Source organism: Myxine glutinosa, chromosome 4 (genome assembly GCF_964187855.1).
Source record: "Myxine glutinosa chromosome 4, kmMyxGlut1.1, whole genome shotgun sequence".
NCBI lineage: Eukaryota > Metazoa > Chordata > Myxini > Myxiniformes > Myxinidae > Myxine > Myxine glutinosa.
The window spans coordinates 162108490-162126148 of NC_136264.1; the positions used below are offsets into that span (position 1 = coordinate 162108490).

Below are 17659 nucleotides of genomic sequence, written 5' to 3' on the forward strand. Positions count from 1 at the left end.
TCAATAGATTTATATAAAAACTGCCGTGTCGTGCGTGCTGCATCTTTCAGCAATAGCATGCCTCTCTCGAATTTGGAAGAATTAGGTCGTAACGTATTTTAAACGACATTGGTTTGAGCTCCCCAATATTTAACAAAACCTGCACGTGGTGGAAATGTTGTGTCCGATTTGTAGCGCAGGAGTAATGAGCCAAACGCCCATAAAATACTTAATGATAAATAAACGGTTATGATTTAGGGCGGTGTAAAGGTAGGCGTCGCTGTTTGCACACTGATTTTTGTCTCATTCGTTTTATTATTTTAATGTTTATATTTTCGACACAAATAAATAAACCTTCGCATTTATAGTTTTTTTTTAGTTAAAGCACAAACGAATACAAGCCAACTACGAATTATTAGGAAAAATATTTTATTTGCATCCGGGTTAAAGGTGAATTGCTTTTGCCTTGTTGCTCCTGTCTTGCGAATCTTATTTCAACACAACAGTCAACAACGGTAATTTAGTCGTTCGACCGCACGTGAATGAATTCCTTGTACCTCATTAAATGGCTTTGCCGTGCCTCCTTTTTGCCACTCTTCATTTTTCGTTACAGGTGGCCGCCGTCGGTTGTAGGCCTCTTTTGCTCGGACATGTCAGCAGAGCCCGAAGTCGAAGAGCCACCACGGGTGGCAGGAGATGATGATGAGGAGGAGCAGTGGCTATACGGAGGTGCGCTCTTTGAGGCCTCCTTGGTCGTTATCTGCGAATATTTATAACTCTGTCCTCGTCTCTCATTTCAATCAATATCGTCGGCCTTGCATTTGGTGCTTGCTTGTGTCCGCCGAAACGGAAATGGTGCAGTCCAGTGAGGGTTCGATTCCTGACCCGACCATAAGTAGTCAGACCGCTCGGGTGGTCGTTAAGCTGGGTGTCTGTCTTGCTAGCATTGGCCTACTTTCACAAAGAGTAGGCGAGTTATCGCCGGCACTCTGAACAAATTGCAAATTCCTGTGCAAATCTGCTCAAGTCGAAAGTCGGGCCTGAGCAACCGATTCAAGACACTTTGAAATGACTGGCCAAAAAAGGTTCCCCGGCCAATCCCGCAAGAAGTTGTGAATCCTTTGCGGAAGAACTGGTGGATTAATACTTGCAAACATTTCTCGTACCCTTGATAATTAAACATGAGTAACATTCATTAAATTTATTGACCAATATCACAAGTATAATATATTTTTATTATAATCGCAACCAAATAATCTTGAGATTGATTGCAAGCTGTTTTTGAGAGTGAACTAATATTGATTGCAAATCTGAGAGTGCAACAGTGAACTAATATTGAGTGCAACAGTGAGCAAATATTGAGAGTGCAATAGTGAACAAATATTGAGAGTGCAATAGTGAACAAATATTGAGAGTTCAATAGTGAACTAATATTGAGAGTGCAATAGTGAACTAATATTGAGAGTGCAATAGTGAACTAATATTGAGAGTGCAATAGTGAACTAATATTGAGAGTGCAATAGTGAACTAGTATTGAGTGCAATAGTGAACTAATATTGAGAGTGCAATAGTGAACTAATATTGAGAGTGCAATAGTGAACTAATATTGAGAGTGCAATAGTGAACTAGTATTGAGTGCAATAGTGAACTAATATTGAGAGTGCAATAGTGAACTAATATTGGGTGCAAATCTGAGAGTGCAACGGTGAACTAATACTGAGAGTGCAGTAGTGAACTAATATTTAGTGCAAATCTGAGTGCAATAGTGAACTAATATTGAGTGCAAATCTGAGAGTGCAATGGTGAACTAATATTGAGAGTACAAATCTGAGAGTGCAATAGTGAACTTATATTGAGAGTGCAATAGTGAACTAATATTGAGAGTACAAATCTGAGAGTGTAACGATGAACTAATATTGACTGTGCAAATCTGAGAGTGCAATCGTGAACTAATATTGAGAGTACAAATCTGAGAGTGCAATAGTGAACTAATGTTGAGAGTACAAATCTGAGAGTGCAATAGTGAACTAATGTTGAGAGTACAAATCTGAGAGTGCAATAGTGAACTAATGTTGAGAGTACAAATCTGAGAGTGCAATAGTGAACTTATATTGAGAGTACAAATCTGAGAGTGCAATAGTGAACTAATGTTGAGAGTACAAATCTGAAAGTACAAATCTGGATAGTGAACTAAAATTGAGAGTACAAATCTGAGAGTGCAATAGTGAACTAATGTTGAGAGTACAAATCTGAGAGTGCAATAGTGAACTTATATTGAGAGTACAAATCTGAGAGTGCAATAGTGAACTAATATTGAGAGTACAAATCTGAGAGTGCAATAGTGAACTAATGTTGAGAGTACAAATCTGAGAGTGCAATAGTGAACTTATATTGAGAGTACAAATCTGAGAGTGCAATAGTGAACTAATGTTGAGAGTACAAATCTGAGAGTGCAATAGTGAACTAATGTTGAGAGTACAAATCTGAGAGTGCAATAGTGAACTTATATTGAGAGTACAAATCTGAGAGTGCAATAGTGAACTAATGTTGAGAGTACAAATCTGAGAGTGCAATAGTGAACTAATATTGAGAGTACAAATCTGAAAGTACAAATCTGGATAGTGAACTAAAATTGAGAGTACAAATCCGATAGTGTAATAGTGACTAAAATTGAGAGTACAAATCTGATAGTGCAATAGTGAACTAATATTGAGAGTACAAATATCGACTGTGCAAATCTGAGAATGAAATCGTGAACGAATATTGAGAGTACAAATCTGAGAGTGCAATACTGCAATAGTGAACTAATGTCGACTGTGCAAATTTGAGAATGCAATAGTGAACTAATGTTGAGAGTACAAATCTGAGAGTGCAATGGTGAACTAATGTCGACTGTGCAAATCTGAGAGTGTAACAGTGACCTAATATTGAGTGCAAATCTGAGAGTGCAATAGTGAACTAAGTCTAACCCAATGGTGAAGAATCACTGAAATTTTTTTTATCAGATCTGGGTATTCACCAAATTATAATCAATTCTTCCTTGTCACAAACCAAACCTGTCCACCACGTTCCCTCCGAATCCATCCTTAACTTTTTAGGATATATTGTGCACAGACAGACAAACAGTCAGACAACCAGGTGTGAAAACATAACCTCCGTCCAACTTCAGTCGCGGAGCTAATGGTTTTTCTTGCTCCCGAATATCGATGTTTCACACGTGCACAGTACTATGTGCACGTGTGCAACTAAAGTACACAGTACCATGGTCTGTTAGATATTGATTCGTGTATTCTTTTTTTTTTCTCCTGGTTTGATGATCAACTGCAATCAAATAAAAAATACAGGCTTTGCTCTACTTTTGCTCCCAGTACACCTTGGATAAGTAAAGTACAAAGTTGGTTGCGTACCTTGACTTTTGAGTCCCAAGCTTGTTTGTCAGCAAAATTACAAAAAATATTGAACTATACACCTTGCTTGTAGGTATAAAAATTTGTTAATTTTTTGGATAAATGCTTTGGCCCAGTTAATTTGCATGCTGGAGTTTGTACCAACCATACCTATTGGTCTAATGATGGTGCTATTGTTAAATGTATACATGTTCTTTATGTTATTATTGGTCCCCTACTGGTTTCACCGGAGGGGACTGTCTATGGGTTTGCTCTGCATCTGTCTGTCCATCCCACCTGTGGTTTTTCCAGACTTTTTTCCATACCTTTTAGACATATTCAACTGAAACTTGGTGTATGGCTTTATTACCTCTGCCACCGAAGGTGGATGGAGGTTATGTTTTCACCCCTGTTTGATTGTCTGTCTGTTTGTTTGTCTGTCTGTGAACAAGATATCTCAAAAGGTTGTGGATGGATTCGGACAAAATTTGATAGAGAGGTAGTGCATGTGACAAGGACTAAATGATTAGATTTTGGTAAAGATCCGGATTCGGATCTGGCTACTATAATTTTAAAAGTGATTCTTCACCATTGGGAGATGGGGACAAAATGATATAGAGCAGGATATCTCAAAAGGTTGGGGACGGATTTGGACGATTGGGTGTGTGACAAAGACGAATCGGTTAGATTTTGGTGAAGATCTGAATATGGATTCGGATACGAGAATTATTTTATTTTTCAGTGATTCTTCACCATTGAGAGATCGGGCGAAAAGCGATATATCACATATTTTATAAAGTGATGGACGAGTTATGACAAAACTCGGCGGATGAGTTGTGTAGGTGACAAGAACAAGCTGATTTGATTTTGGTTCAGGTCTAGATGCAGATCCGGATTTAGATTATGATACAAAACATAAACTGTTCAGCTTGGCGGAGGTATGCGCTCTACCGGTGCTGTTCTCGTTATGATAAATTACAGTGGAAGTTTTAGTTTTGTGGCGTTTTGCCAATTTTCCACACTGGTACACCCGCTCACTACGGGAGTGGCAGGAAGGGTCATTCCTCTTTGGGGTATATAGATTACAGTCGATCTATGGTCGGGTCTCAAGAACATTGGGTGTGTGTTTATTTACCAAGTTTCTTGTGGAGAGATCGCCAAGTGTCCGCTTTATAGGGGGCGCTGGGGTAAGGCGAGCAGGGGCGGACGCCATTCCTTGGTATCTGTCTCACTGAGGGAAAAACCGGCATCGGAGTCCGCCGCACCCTCGGTGTCTAAGACGGCTTGATGGGGTGGACCCCTCATCCCCATCCTTGTTTATGTCAGGGACTTAGTCTGATACAATAGGTGGGCTCTTACCCCGATAGTGGTAGAAGGCGGTTCGGCGAGAGCACGCAAGGCGACCATGGGGTCCCGCACCCCCACCCGCAGTCCCGCACCCCCAACTCCGGTATCCATGGAAATCTCCACTCATGGCTTGCGGACTTCCTCTCTGGTCGTAGGCAACGTGTGGCTCTGAATGGATTTCTCTCATCTCCCCTTCCTGTTCTGGCTGGAGTTCCCCAAGGTAGTGTTCTGGGCCCTGTGCTATTTCTGGTCTTCATCAATGATCTCTCCGACTCTCTGGAAAATCCTCTCTATCTCTTTGCTGATGACTCCACTATCTGCCGCTCCATTCCTCATCCCTCAGATCGGCAGTCTGCACCCTCCTCACTCTCTGCAGACCTGGACAAAATCACAGACTGGTCAAACAAGTGGAACATGTCTTTCAATCCTGACAAATCTCACACTCTTACAATGTCTCTCCGAAAGGACCGACTGGAAAACCCTCCCATCTACTTTCTCAACAATCCTCTCCAAGAAGTTCTGTCGCTCAAGCTTTTGGGTCTCACTATCTGCCATGATCTTTCTTGGGAAAACCACATTTCCAAGCTGGCCTCCAAAGCCAGTCGCCGACTGGGCATCCTCCGTCATGCGAAGTCCTTCCTTGGCACACCTGAGCTCCTCACCACATACAAGGCTTTCATCCGCAGCTCAATGGAATACTGTTCCCCCCTCTGGGCTGGTGCTCCTGCCTCACACCTAGCTCGGCTTCACGCTGTTGAGGCCAAAGCTTTCAGAATCATTGGAATCTCCTGCGATGAAGTTAACTCCGAGGGCCTTTCACTCACTCACCGCAGGCAGGTTGGTGGTCTTTCTGTCTTCTACCGACTCCTCTCCGGCCTTGCTCCCCCAGCTCTCTCTGTGCTCTGTCCCCCCAATATTCCTTCAGGTCACACAAGATCTGCCTGCAACCCTCTTATGGTTAAACTGCCAAAATCTAGGCTCTCTGCTCACCTTCACTCTTTCATTCCCCTTTTCTCCCGCCTCTGGAATAAAGTCCCCCACTCCCTTCAATCCCACTCCTCCCTACAGGTCTTTAAAACAGCTGTTCACCACCATCTCTTATCTTCCCCCATCCAAAACCTTGATCTTTTCTACCCCCGCTAATTCACCCCAGAGTCCTTGCAGTGTTCATATGTCTTATACCTCTCCCACCTCCCCCCAAGTCCTCCCGATGTCCCTGCTCTCAAATGTTGTTTGTGTGTCCTTCCCCCTCTCTCCCCATCTTGTCTGCCGCTCCCCTTGTTTTTGTGTTTTGTGTGTCGGTTTGACTTTTTGTGTGATTCATGTAGTCTAGTAGGAAGACTAGGTCCCCCTGCACCCCCCGGAGATATACTTCTAATCAGTGTTTCTAGATTGGAAAAAATGTGTAGAAAATGACTAGCTATGGCCCCAAGCTGAAAAAATGTCCCACATACCATTTTTATGCAAATTACTGCTGCAAATTTTATGCAAAATTATGCAAATTTTATGCAAATTTTTGATGAGGAGTAGAGTTGAGGGGTCTTTGAGGGCTTCATCGAGGTGCTCTCGGTTGCAAGACTGGGTCATTCTGAGAAGCACAGCAGGGTCAGAGATCATGATGTTCTCCTCAGTGAATCTCTCCATCAACAGCCTCTCCATTGCCTCACACACTGTTTTGAGGCAAAAGAGGGACTTTGCGTAGGCCTTTCCACTGAGAACACCTTTGAGAGATCCACTTGTTACTAGTTGTGCCTCAAAGAGAATCTCTGCATATCCAGAACCACGCATCTTGTGTCCAGTGAGCATCCCGATGTAGTTCATGGATGTGTGGAAGGGTCCAATCGTTACTACATGACTAGCAAATTCATTTGGCCAGCGCCAGATGATGGGAAGGGCTTTCATGCAGACACCCAGATCAAATGTATTCAGGACCCATCTCTGACCCACCTCAGCAGTTGCTGCCTCGGAACGCTTCAGTAGCTCACGAACAACTGCGTTGTCTGTGATCGGTTGGTGGATAGGCGTGCAGTAGTCGACTGTTGATTTGCTGGGTGGGGGAGAACCAGTTGCAGAGGTGAAACCCCCTAGCCCAGGCACAGGCTGCAGGCCACAGCTTCCGATGTATCTGATGAAGAGCCAGATGTAGTACTCTTGCATCGTAGTGGCATAGACTGTGTCATTCTCTGCTGGCGGTGTGAATGATGAGCCTTCAGGGAACTTCGGGCCAACGCGAGTAAAGTGCAAGGGTGGGAGAGTTTTTGGTGTGTCGACCTTCAGGCTACGCTGTTGTGACCTATTGATGGTAGGTAGCATTCGGTCCTTGCTGCTCTCGAACCCGGGCTTGACCTCCTGCACCATGATTCCTCCAGCACTGTTTACAATGTTGCTGCCGTGCACACTGGTAGTGGTTTTATTCAAGTTGTCCCACTCACAGTGGAATACAAGGTTGCCCTCTCCTGTCACAATTTGTGGTGTACGATAAGTTGAGACTTCATCCAGGACCTTGGCGAGAGCAGTTTCCAACTCCAAGGCGAAATCGTAGCTCTCAGAGTGTCCAAGCCTGTGTAGTATTGTGGTGAGCTGTTTGCTTCGGAACAGGTGCCTTACAGTCACACAGAGGAGAATGTGCTTTGGTAACTTCCATTTTCCATCTGACACTGCACGGCACAGATCTTGTCCAATGGAGAAGACCAGACGCTTCACCTTTTCTGTCTCGATGCCCTCCTTGCCAGTCATTAGCACGCTGAGAAAGCGGACAAGGTCTGGAGGTAGGATGTCTTCAGGATTGAGCTCCATGTCTTCAGCTGTTGGTGGCCATGGTTGGTCTTTACACTCTCTGAAAGCCTGTAGAATACCCTGGCGAAGTTGGAGGGCAACATTTTGGTTCTTGTTTGTGCTTCCGAGTGTGAATGCTCGTGCGAGAGCATTGGAAACTGTTATGTTTGAGCTGTGCACAAGCCAGAAAGAAATGACATCACATTTGTCATGATCAACCTTCGTGAAGTGGATATGCTCCTTGATTGGGTCATTCTGTAGGCGTTTCAGTAGTTTCTCTGACCGATAATTTGAGTTCTCATATCCATTCAGTTTCAGTTCCTCGACATAGAGCAAGCGCAAGGAAGAAAGCTGTAGAACTTTATTCTGCTGGATGACCTGGGTTTGAATGTGTTCCAGTACTGAGTTGAATGCCTTTTCATGGGCGGCTGACATGCAAGCCTGCTCCTTTGGTGCTTCGGCTCTGTGAATCGCACGCTCATAGTTGTAGAATGCTGTGCGGAAAGCTTTAAAACATGACGGATGGTGTTTGGCCTCACATGCAAAGAGGTCTTTGTTTTTCACCTTTCGATGGAGTCGATAGAGACCCATTTTCTCAGCCCGTGTTTCGATTTGCTCCCATGCATTTTCTTTGTTTTTAAAGGATGGGAAGGTTGTAGGCCTCTCAGTATTGCGATGAGCATCTTTGGTCTCAACTTTCTCACAAAATATACACTCTGGCGGGAAGATGGGTTCAGCAGAACCTCCTGGTTTACGAGGAGAGTGATGCCATGATGAGGTTGATGGCCCTGGTTCTGTATCATCTCCCAGACGATGAAAGTGGCGGACAAAGTGCTTATAACACTTGCTGTGATATCCTACTCTTTCTAGGTCATCAGGAAGAGTTGCCGGGATCTGATCACATACTGATTGCATACGACATGGGGAGTCATGCGGTTGGTTGAGACGTCTATCCCGGATCTTTTGAAGCAGTTGCAGTTTTTCTGAAGCAGATCCTTTAATTTTACGGAGGGGCGTGAAATCCCCATGATCAGACATGGATGGTACATGAAGGATGCATGTAGGAGGAGAGCTTTGGGCTGCAGGTTCTACACTCCGTTTTCTTTTGGGCATGCTTGCTGTCGATGTCTACCATCACTGTTAAATGACAAATAAGAAATCACGAATGATGTTAAAAGTGCCTGTGAAAGGAGGCTCTGAGTTTTCAGTGAGGTAACAGAGGTTCTGAGTCATGTTCTACACTAGGGTACTTTTTAGCTGACTAAACCATGTTTAGTGGCATCAAAAGTGCTAATAGCTAAAACATCTAAATTCTTCCACACTAACGTTAGCTATCTAGGCCAATGAAACATTGTGCTAAGTTACTGTAGCTAGCTCAGCTGTCGTGCCTCTTTCTGGTTCAATTCATATACAGAAGTCAACAGATATGTCTCATGTTTGGCATTAACAAAAGTTTAAGTTACACCGACATTAGGAACATACTGTACATAGATGAGGCTAGCTTTAACGTTAGCTAACATGGTGCTAGCTGGCTCAGCTGTTATTCTGCCTGTTTATGATTTCATGCAGAAACTGAAGTCAAGAGTGTGAGTAACATTATAGTTAGCATCTTACCTGGCTAGATTGGAGGATGAATACCAAGAACAACACACAGATGGAATGGAAGACTGAACTTTCAACTGAGGTATTCAATAACATCAACGTTACCAATTGATACGAGCGCGCGACATTACCAATTGATACGAGCGCGCGAGCGCGCATGTTACATGGATGGAAATGTAAAATGGCAGCTATAGCAGCACTAATTTGGATCTCTAGTCTGTCATTTCTGCACTGTGATTGGATAACATAAAAAAATATGTTTGGGAGTTAACAGCAGGAGTTGGTAGATTTTACGTGGGCTGGGTGAGAAACCTTTAAATAAGCAAGTGAAAATCTCTCGCAATACAAAGTCAATGGTGGGAAGAAAAGTTGAGTGGTACCAATGTTACTGCCAATGTCCCGCCCCTATGCAAGACTCAGGAGCATCTTGTTGACATTTAACCTTGAAAATACCTGGGTTTAGACCCCTTATGTACCATGTTAAGTTATCTGCAGTATTAACGTATCCTTATCATTTGTAAAACTGATTATTTTGTAATTACAGCATTAATATGCATACTAGTATACCATAGACACATGTAATCATGTTATGAATAGTTCTATCATGATCTATGCCCTTCAAAACATGGGTCTAGACACCTTCATTTTTCAATTATCTGCAATATTGGCTGAGATATGTCAAAAATCGTTTTTTTGATAATGGCAGCAGTAATTTGCATAAAAATGGTATGTGGGACATTTTTTCAGCTTGGGGCCATAGCTAGTCATTTTCTACACATTTTTTCCAATCTAGAAACACTGATTAGAAGTATATCTCCGGGGGGTGCAGGGGGACCTAGTCTTCCTACTAGACTAATGTGAGCTCTTTCACGAGCCTCGATCTTGTATACAAAAAAAAAGAAAAAAAAGAAGGGGTTTAAGCATTTGAGCAAGCATCCCATTCAAAACTGGTAATGAACTGCTAGCTAGCTGCTTGGTTATTGAGCACAACCCGGGCTTCCTCCCTTTCAGTTTCGTGTTAAACAGCAGGAGTGAGTTTCAGAATGCCGCAACGACAGACGCTACGTTAGCGGCAGGAAGTGTCATGTTATTAATCCAACTCTTGTGCGGTATGTAGAGTACCTTAGATCTTCTCTCAGTTCTGTAAGTAAAATTTACTTCACGGATGTCGGGATTCCTCCATATTTCTTTTAGTGTTATAAACAGCATTGGCGACTGTTTAAAAAGCTAATCATACGTGTTTCTGGTTCATAATATTCATTACTGTTCATTAATGTTCATTACTTCTGGTAGAGGCCGTTGCTCCCACGAAAACGCCATGATAAGCTATTTATATACGTTGACTCGCCGGAAAGGCTAACCCCCGCTCTAGCAGGGAAAATGGCCTTAAAATGCATGTTGTTGTTGTGACTCGCCGGAAAAACCCCTTGGGGAGGTGGGATATTATTGGTATTAATATTGTTTTGTAATAACATTAATATTACCCTATTATCGTTAGTTTTTAACTCAACTGGACTATGTCCAGCTGAGTTTTTGTTGACACCCAGTGTCTGTTGTCCATCGTCCGTCTGTCGTCTGTCTGTCGTCTGTCTGTCTGTCTGTCGTCTGTAAACAATTCGACGTCTACGCTCTAAAAGTCACAAATATTGATGAAATTTGATGAAACTTGTTACGCAGCATCTTTAAGACATAAACTAGTTTGGGATTGCATTTGGGCGTTGCACGCCAAAAATGGGCGCGGCAGGGCGGCCATATTGAAAAATCAATTTTTGTTATATTTTTAGCACATATAAATGATAAAGTTTGTGGTTCTATTATGCATATTCTAACCATATTGATATAGATCAGTTGAGTTCAGGTTCCCTGGAACCTCTAGAGTGTTATTTGAAGCGGCCTTGGAAAAACGACACGAAAAAGCGAACTTAATATGGCTATACACCTCAACACTCAACCCATTGACGGCAATGGCAGGGAAACCCCACTCAAGGGAGAAAACCCCCTTGGGGAGGGGGGCAAATGAATGCGCTACAACCTTCATTATGTAACCCTTGGTCATCGTGTCAAGTTTGGTTAAGATTGGATAAGTAACGACAGAATGTATTGGCATCAAAAATTCATCAGACAGACAGACACAAATGGCGTATTTTAGTATGATAGTTATGCCCTTTTTGAACTTAGAAAATATCACAAGTTAGGCATGGGTCATTTTTCCAGACTTTTTACCGTTACCCTTTAACATATTGGGGACCGGTAGGGGACATGTATTGCAAAGAAATTTTACTGCGTGCTTGTTTTATGTTTTAACTCAGATGATTTTCCCTTTACTTTTTGGAGATGATCACTGTAGTGTAGTGTCTCACCTTTAGGTTGGTTGTTCCACCTTTTAGGACCAAATATTGGTTACATGATTGCCTTTTATGTGGTATTTCATTGCAGAGGAAGAAAGGGATGATAAGCCAGAAGAAGAGAAAGCAGCACCAGGGTATGCACGTGCTCTCCGAATAATGTTCAACAGTGCATGATAATACAGCGATTTGATCAATCAATGGAGTTTAAATGGGATGTGCAGGAAATTAAACTCAACTTTGCGGGAGGCCTGTATGTTTTGGAATGAAACCTTTTGTCTTGCATGCGTTGATATTTTGTCCAATTGGAGGTTCAAATGCAGCAGTTTTTTGTATCAATCGCTGTGCATCAGCAATATCATAATGTATTATACAGTACGTACATGGGGGGATTACGATACAATGGAAATGTAACAGTACGGTTAATGAAATATAATAACCTGCATTTTTTCCCCCTCCCCTCACTATTATATGATCAATTGTTATAAATTACTTTTTTATACCACCGTATGCATTTTATAACATTTTTAACTATGAATAGAAATTGTTATATATAAATTATGTACTTCACTCATTTGATTTTGTACAGAAGTTATTGTTCAGTAAAATAATGCCTCATTACTGGAAAGATTTGGATTTTGATCTTGGGAAATCATTTGATGAAATTATGCACCTAATGTGTTGATTTGAATGTGATCTGATTTTTTTTTTAGATTTTTTGTTTTGAACGTACTTATTTTATTTTTTTTATTTTTTCATTTTAAAAGTACACAGATAAACTTGATGATTGATTGTCCTTGGGTATTGTGCAGACCTGATGCTGAAGCATCTCAAACTTCAATGACAGATGTCGAAGCAGAGGCACCAGTTAATGGTACCAATGAAGATGTATCCCAAGAGGCTGAAGAACTTCCAACCCCAATGGTGTGTCTCTAGTTTATCCTTCATGTGCTTTCAGGGTTTGACAAATGTCCTGAGGAGCCACTAACCCAGGGCTAATTGTGTCTGGGACTTCGCACTAATTTGGCATAATTTATTACTTACGTTTTTTTTTTTTACATGAAAAATAAACGAATTTGCGAAACGTTTAACAACAACTGCTACTTTTACCTCTACTACTGCTACTTCCTCTCCGACTCCGACCTCAATTAGTTCCACCTCGTTTGGTCGACTGTGTATAGTCATGTTTACTCATGTTGATGCCCTTTTTATTACCTCCTCGCAGGAGTACCCAGCGTTGTGGGGGGGGGGGGGGGGGGTGGGGGAGGAGGAGAGGGAAGGGTGAGGAAGGGAGTGGGTGGAGGGGAAGGGGAAGGGGGAGGTGAGGGGAGAGGGGGGGGAAAGATATACTACATAATACATCTTTTGGGGGGGTTGGGTGGCTTTGACAGGCCTTTAAATACCCTTTCAACTCCTTAGACTCCTGAAGACCTTTACACACTTTTGACTGCTTGACACTTAAATCTTTTAGACAAATAGACCCTCATCAGACACTTTAGACTCCTTAAACTCTTTCAAACCCTTAAACCCTTTTGACCTGAAACTATTACTGGAACATACCCTTTAGAACCCTTTAGACCCCTTTAGTCTGTTTTTGACTTTTTGGACCTTTTAAGACCCCTTTAGACCCTTTATGCCCCTTATACCCCAAACCTTAGATCCTTTAGACCTTTTAAGATCATTTAGACTTAAAGTGTTTTGGGTCTTTGGGGTGTTTTGGGTCTTCGGGGGTGTTTTGGTCTTCGGGGGTGTTTTGGGTCTTCGGGGGTGTTTTGGGTCTTCGGGGGTGTTTTGGGTCTTCGGGGTGTTTTGGGTCTTCGGGTGTTTTGGGTCTTCGGGGTGTTTTGGGTCTTCGGGGTGTTTTGGGTGTTTTGGGTCTTCGGGGTGTTTTGGGTCTTCGGGGGTGTTTTGGGTCTTCGGGGGTGTTTTGGGTCTTCGGGGGTGTTTTGGGTCTTCGGGGGTGTTTTGGGTCTTCGGGGGTGTTTTGGGTCTTCGGGGGTGTTTTGGGTCTTCGGGGGTGTTTTGGGTCTTCGGGGGTGTTTTGGGTCTTCGGGGGTGTTTTGGGTCTTCGGGGGTGTTTTGGGTCTTCGGGGGTGTTTTGGGTCTTCGGGGGTGTTTTGGGTCTTCGGGGGTGTTTTGGGTCTTCGGGGGTGTTTTGGGTCTTCGGGGGTGTTTTGGGTCTTCGGGGGTGTTTTGGGTCTTCGGGGGTGTTTTGGGTCTTCGGGGGTGTTTTGGGTCTTCTGGGGTGTTTTGGGTCTTCGGGGTGTTTTGGGTCTTTGGGGTGTTTTGGGTCTTCGGGGTGTTTTGGGTCTTCTGGGTCTTCGAGGTATTTTGGGTCCTTGGGGCCATTTGGGTTTTCAGGGTCTTTTTGAGCCTGAGGGCCTTCAAGGGTATTTTGGGTCTTCGGGGTATTTTGGGTTTTCGGGGTATTTTGGGTTTTCGGGGTGTTTTGGGTCTTCGGGGTGTTTTGGGTCTTCGGGGTGTTTTGGGTCTTCGGGGTGTTTTGGGTCTTCGGGGTGTTTTGGGTCTTCGGGGTGTTTTGGGTCTTCGGGGTGTTTTGGGTCTTCGGGGTGTTTTGGGTCTTCGGGGTGTTTTGGGTCTTCGGGGTGTTTTGGGTCTTCGGGGTGTTTTGGGTCTTCGGGGTGTTTTGGGTCTTCGGGGTGTTTTGGGTCTTCGGGGTGTTTTGGGTCTTTGGGGTGTTTTGGGTCTTTGGGGTGTTTTGGGTCTTCGGGGTGTTTTGGGTCTTCGGGGTGTTTTGGGTCTTCACGGTGTTTTTGGTCTTCGGGGTGTTTTGGGTCTTCGGGGTGTTTTGGGTCTTTGGGGCCATTTGGGTTTTCAGGGTCTTTTTGAGCCTGAGGGCCTTCAAGGGTGTTTTGGGTCTTCGGGGTGTTTTGGGTCTTCGGGGTGTTTTGGGTCTTCGGGGTGTTTTGGGTCTTCGGGGTGTTTTGGGTCTTCGGGGTGTTTTGGGTCTTTGATGTCAGAGAGATCATTGATGAAGACCAGAAAAAGCACAGGGCCCAGAACACTGCCTTGTGGAACTCCAGCCTGAACAGGAAGAGGAGATGAGAGAAACCCATTCAGGGCCACACGTTGACTACGACTAGAGAGGAAGTCCGCCAGCCATGCGTGGAGATTTCCATGGATACCAAAAGAGGAGAGTTTGGTGAGCAGAGCGGGGTGCCAGACCGTATCGAAGGCACGTGATATGTCAAGGGAGACTGCTCTAATTTCCTGTTTGGCATTGAGGACCTCCATCCATTGTTGAGAAAGCAGAAGCAGCATGTCCAGAGGAGAGTGTCCAGGTCTGAAACCAAATTGATGATCAGAGATCAAGCCATTGGAGAAGAGGAAAGATTTCATATCTGAAGCAATGATGGATTCCATGACTTTGCTGATAATTGGGAGAAGGCTGATTGGTCTGTAGTTGCTGGGATCTGTTTTTGCACCTTTTTTGTGCAAAGCGGTGATGTTGGCAGATTTCCAAGCAGATGGAAGATGACCTTGAGCAAAAGAGAGGGTGAAGAGAACAGAGAGAGGGAGTGAAAGAGCGGGAGAACAGGATTTTAGGACCCGTGGGCTGATGCCGTCAGGTCCTGTTGCAGAATCCGAGTCGAGGGTTAACAGAAACTTTTCCACCTTGTCAGGAGGAAAGGACACAGAGTCCAGGAGCAGCTGGGTTCGACTGGGTACGGTGGGTACAGAGAGGGATGGGTTTGGGACACAAGATTTAGAGGCAAACACAGAGTTGAGGCATTCAGCTTTTTCACGTGCGGAGTCAGCCGTGTGGCCATTTGAGGTGAGGGAGGGGATGGAGGGGGAACAAACACCAGAAACAGATTTGACCAGACTCCACCAGGATTTGGAAGAGGGAGACAGATAAGAGAGTTCGGTCCTGAGAACGGAGAGATATTGTTTCCTGGCTCTCCTGAGGGTGGACACACACTTGTTTCGGGCTTTGTGAAAGGAAATGAGATTTCCTTCCGTTGGATTTGCTTTCCAGGAGACAAAAGCAAGTTGTTTCTGGGCAATAGCCTCACCACAAGAATCCGTGTACCATGGACGGGAGGAAGGGTATGACAACTGAAGACGAGATGGGATAAATCTGTGCATGAGAGAGAGCAATTTACTTTGGAAGAATTCCCAGGATGAGTTGATGTCAGAGGCGGGAGAGATGGGAGACCAGTCCAGATGATTGATGGCTACTTGAAGACCGTGCCAGTTGGCCTGAGTGAAATGCCAGACTCGTCGACGCTGAGGAGGCTCTCTGAGAATGGTCAGAGAGATTTTTTAAATTTTTTTTGTATACTGAATCGAGGCTCGTGAAAGAGCTAACATTTATTTCACAAACAAATCAACCAGACAAACAAAATATACAAAAAGAGGGAGCGGAAGACAAGATGGGGAGAGAAGGGGAAGCACACAACCACAACATTTGAGAGCAGGGAGAAGTGTGGGAGGGAGAGGGCTTGGGGGCAGGAGGCGTGGGAAGGGGGTGGGGGGGGGGGGGGGAGAGGTATAAAACACAAGGGGACCGAAATTAGCGGGGGTAGTAAAGATCAAGGTTTTGGATGGGGGAGGATAAGAGATGGTGGTGAACAGCTGTTTTAAAGACCTGGAGGGTGGAGTGGGATTGAAGAGAGTGAGGGAGTTTGTTCCAGAGGCGGGAGAAAAGAGGAATGAAGGAGTGAAGGTGAGCAGAAAGTCTTGATTTTGGCAGTTTAACCATAAGAGGGTTGCAGGCAGATCTTGTGTGACCTGTAGGAATATTTGGGGGACAGAGCCCAGGGAGAGCTGGGGGGGCAAGGCCAGAGAGGAGTCGGTAGAAGACGGAAAGACCACCAACCTGCCTGCGGTGAGTGAGTGAAAGGCCCTTGGAGTTAGCTTCATCACGGGAGATTCCAATGATTCTGAACGCTTTGGTTTCAACAGCGTGAAGACGAGCTAGGTGTGAGGCAGGAGCACCAGACCAGAGGGGAGAGCAGTATTCCATAGAGCTGCGGATGAAAGCCTTGTATGTGGTGAGGAGCTCAGGTGTGCCAAGGAAGGACTTCGCACGACGGAGGATGCCCAGTCGGCGACTGGCTTTGGAGGCCAGATTTGAAATGTGGTTTTCCCAGGAAAGATCATGGCAAATAGTGAGACCCAAAAGCTTGAGTGACACAACTTCTTGGAGAGGATTATTCAGAAAGTGGATGGGAGGGTTTTCCAGTCGGTCTTTTCAGAGAGACATCGTAAGAGTGTGAGATTTATCAGGTTGAAAGACATGTTCCATTTGTTTGCCCAGTCTGTGATTTTGTCCAGGTCTGCAGAGAGTGAGGGGGCTGCAGACTGCCGATCTGAGGGATGAGGAATGGAGCGACAGAGAGTAGAGTCGTCAGCAAAGAGATAGAGAGGATTTTCAAGAGAGTCAGAGAGATCATTGATGAAGACCAGAAAAAGCACAGGGCCCAGAACACTACCTTGGGGAACTCCAGCCTGAACAGGAAGAGGAGATGAGAGAAACCCATTCAGGGCCACACGTTGACTACGACCAGAGAGGAAGTCCACCAGCCATGCGTGGAGATTTCCATGGATACCAAAGGAGGAGAGTTTGGTGAGCAGAGCGGGGTGCCAGACCGTATCGAAGGCACGTGAAATGTCAAGGGAGACAGCTCTAATTTCCTGTTTGGTGTTGAGGACCTCCATCCATTGTTGAGAAAGCAGAAGCAGCATGTCCAGAGTAGAGTGACCAGGTCTGAAACCAAATTGATGATCAGAGATCAAGCCATTGGAGAAGAGGAAAGATTTCATATCTGAAGCAATGATGGATGCCATGACTTTGCTGATAATTGGGAGAAGGCTGATTGGTCTGTAAATGTCCATGATGTCCACTTTAACAAGCACATGATCAGAAGAGCCGATTGGAGCAGAAGAAGAGCAGCAGCCATTTTCAGGGAAGTTAGTCATAACCAAGTCCAGAAGAGAAGATGCTCCGTTGACTGAAATCCGGGTCGGGAAATTGACAGATTGTGTCCGTCCCAGTGAGTCACAGAAGTCCTTTGCTGAAGAGCCATGGCTGGTGAGAGAGGTAGCCACACCCAGCCAACTGGCATGGTGACAGTTGAAATCACCACATATGAGGAAGAGAGAGTTGGGATGGGTAGATAGAAGTTGGTCCATATTCTCAGACAGCGCGATGTAGATGGAGTCATCACTGTTTGGTGGACGGTACAACACACATATGAA

The 17659-nt window shown here is 44.5% G+C and overlaps 1 protein-coding gene across 1 annotated transcript in view; it reads left to right on the forward strand.

Annotated features, from left to right (window-relative positions):
* The first annotated feature begins 417 nt into the window (after positions 1–417).
* The window catches only part of FIP1L1 (factor interacting with PAPOLA and CPSF1), a 108581-nt gene continuing 91339 nt past the window's right edge, over positions 418–17659 (forward strand). The window contains exons 1-4 of the mRNA XM_068113932.2: positions 418–494; positions 593–708; positions 11526–11571; positions 12247–12358. Coding sequence (XP_067970033.2) covers positions 630–708; positions 11526–11571; positions 12247–12358 — 237 coding nt within the window. The 5' untranslated portion in view covers positions 418–494; positions 593–629. The remainder of the gene's footprint in view (positions 495–592; positions 709–11525; positions 11572–12246; positions 12359–17659) is intronic.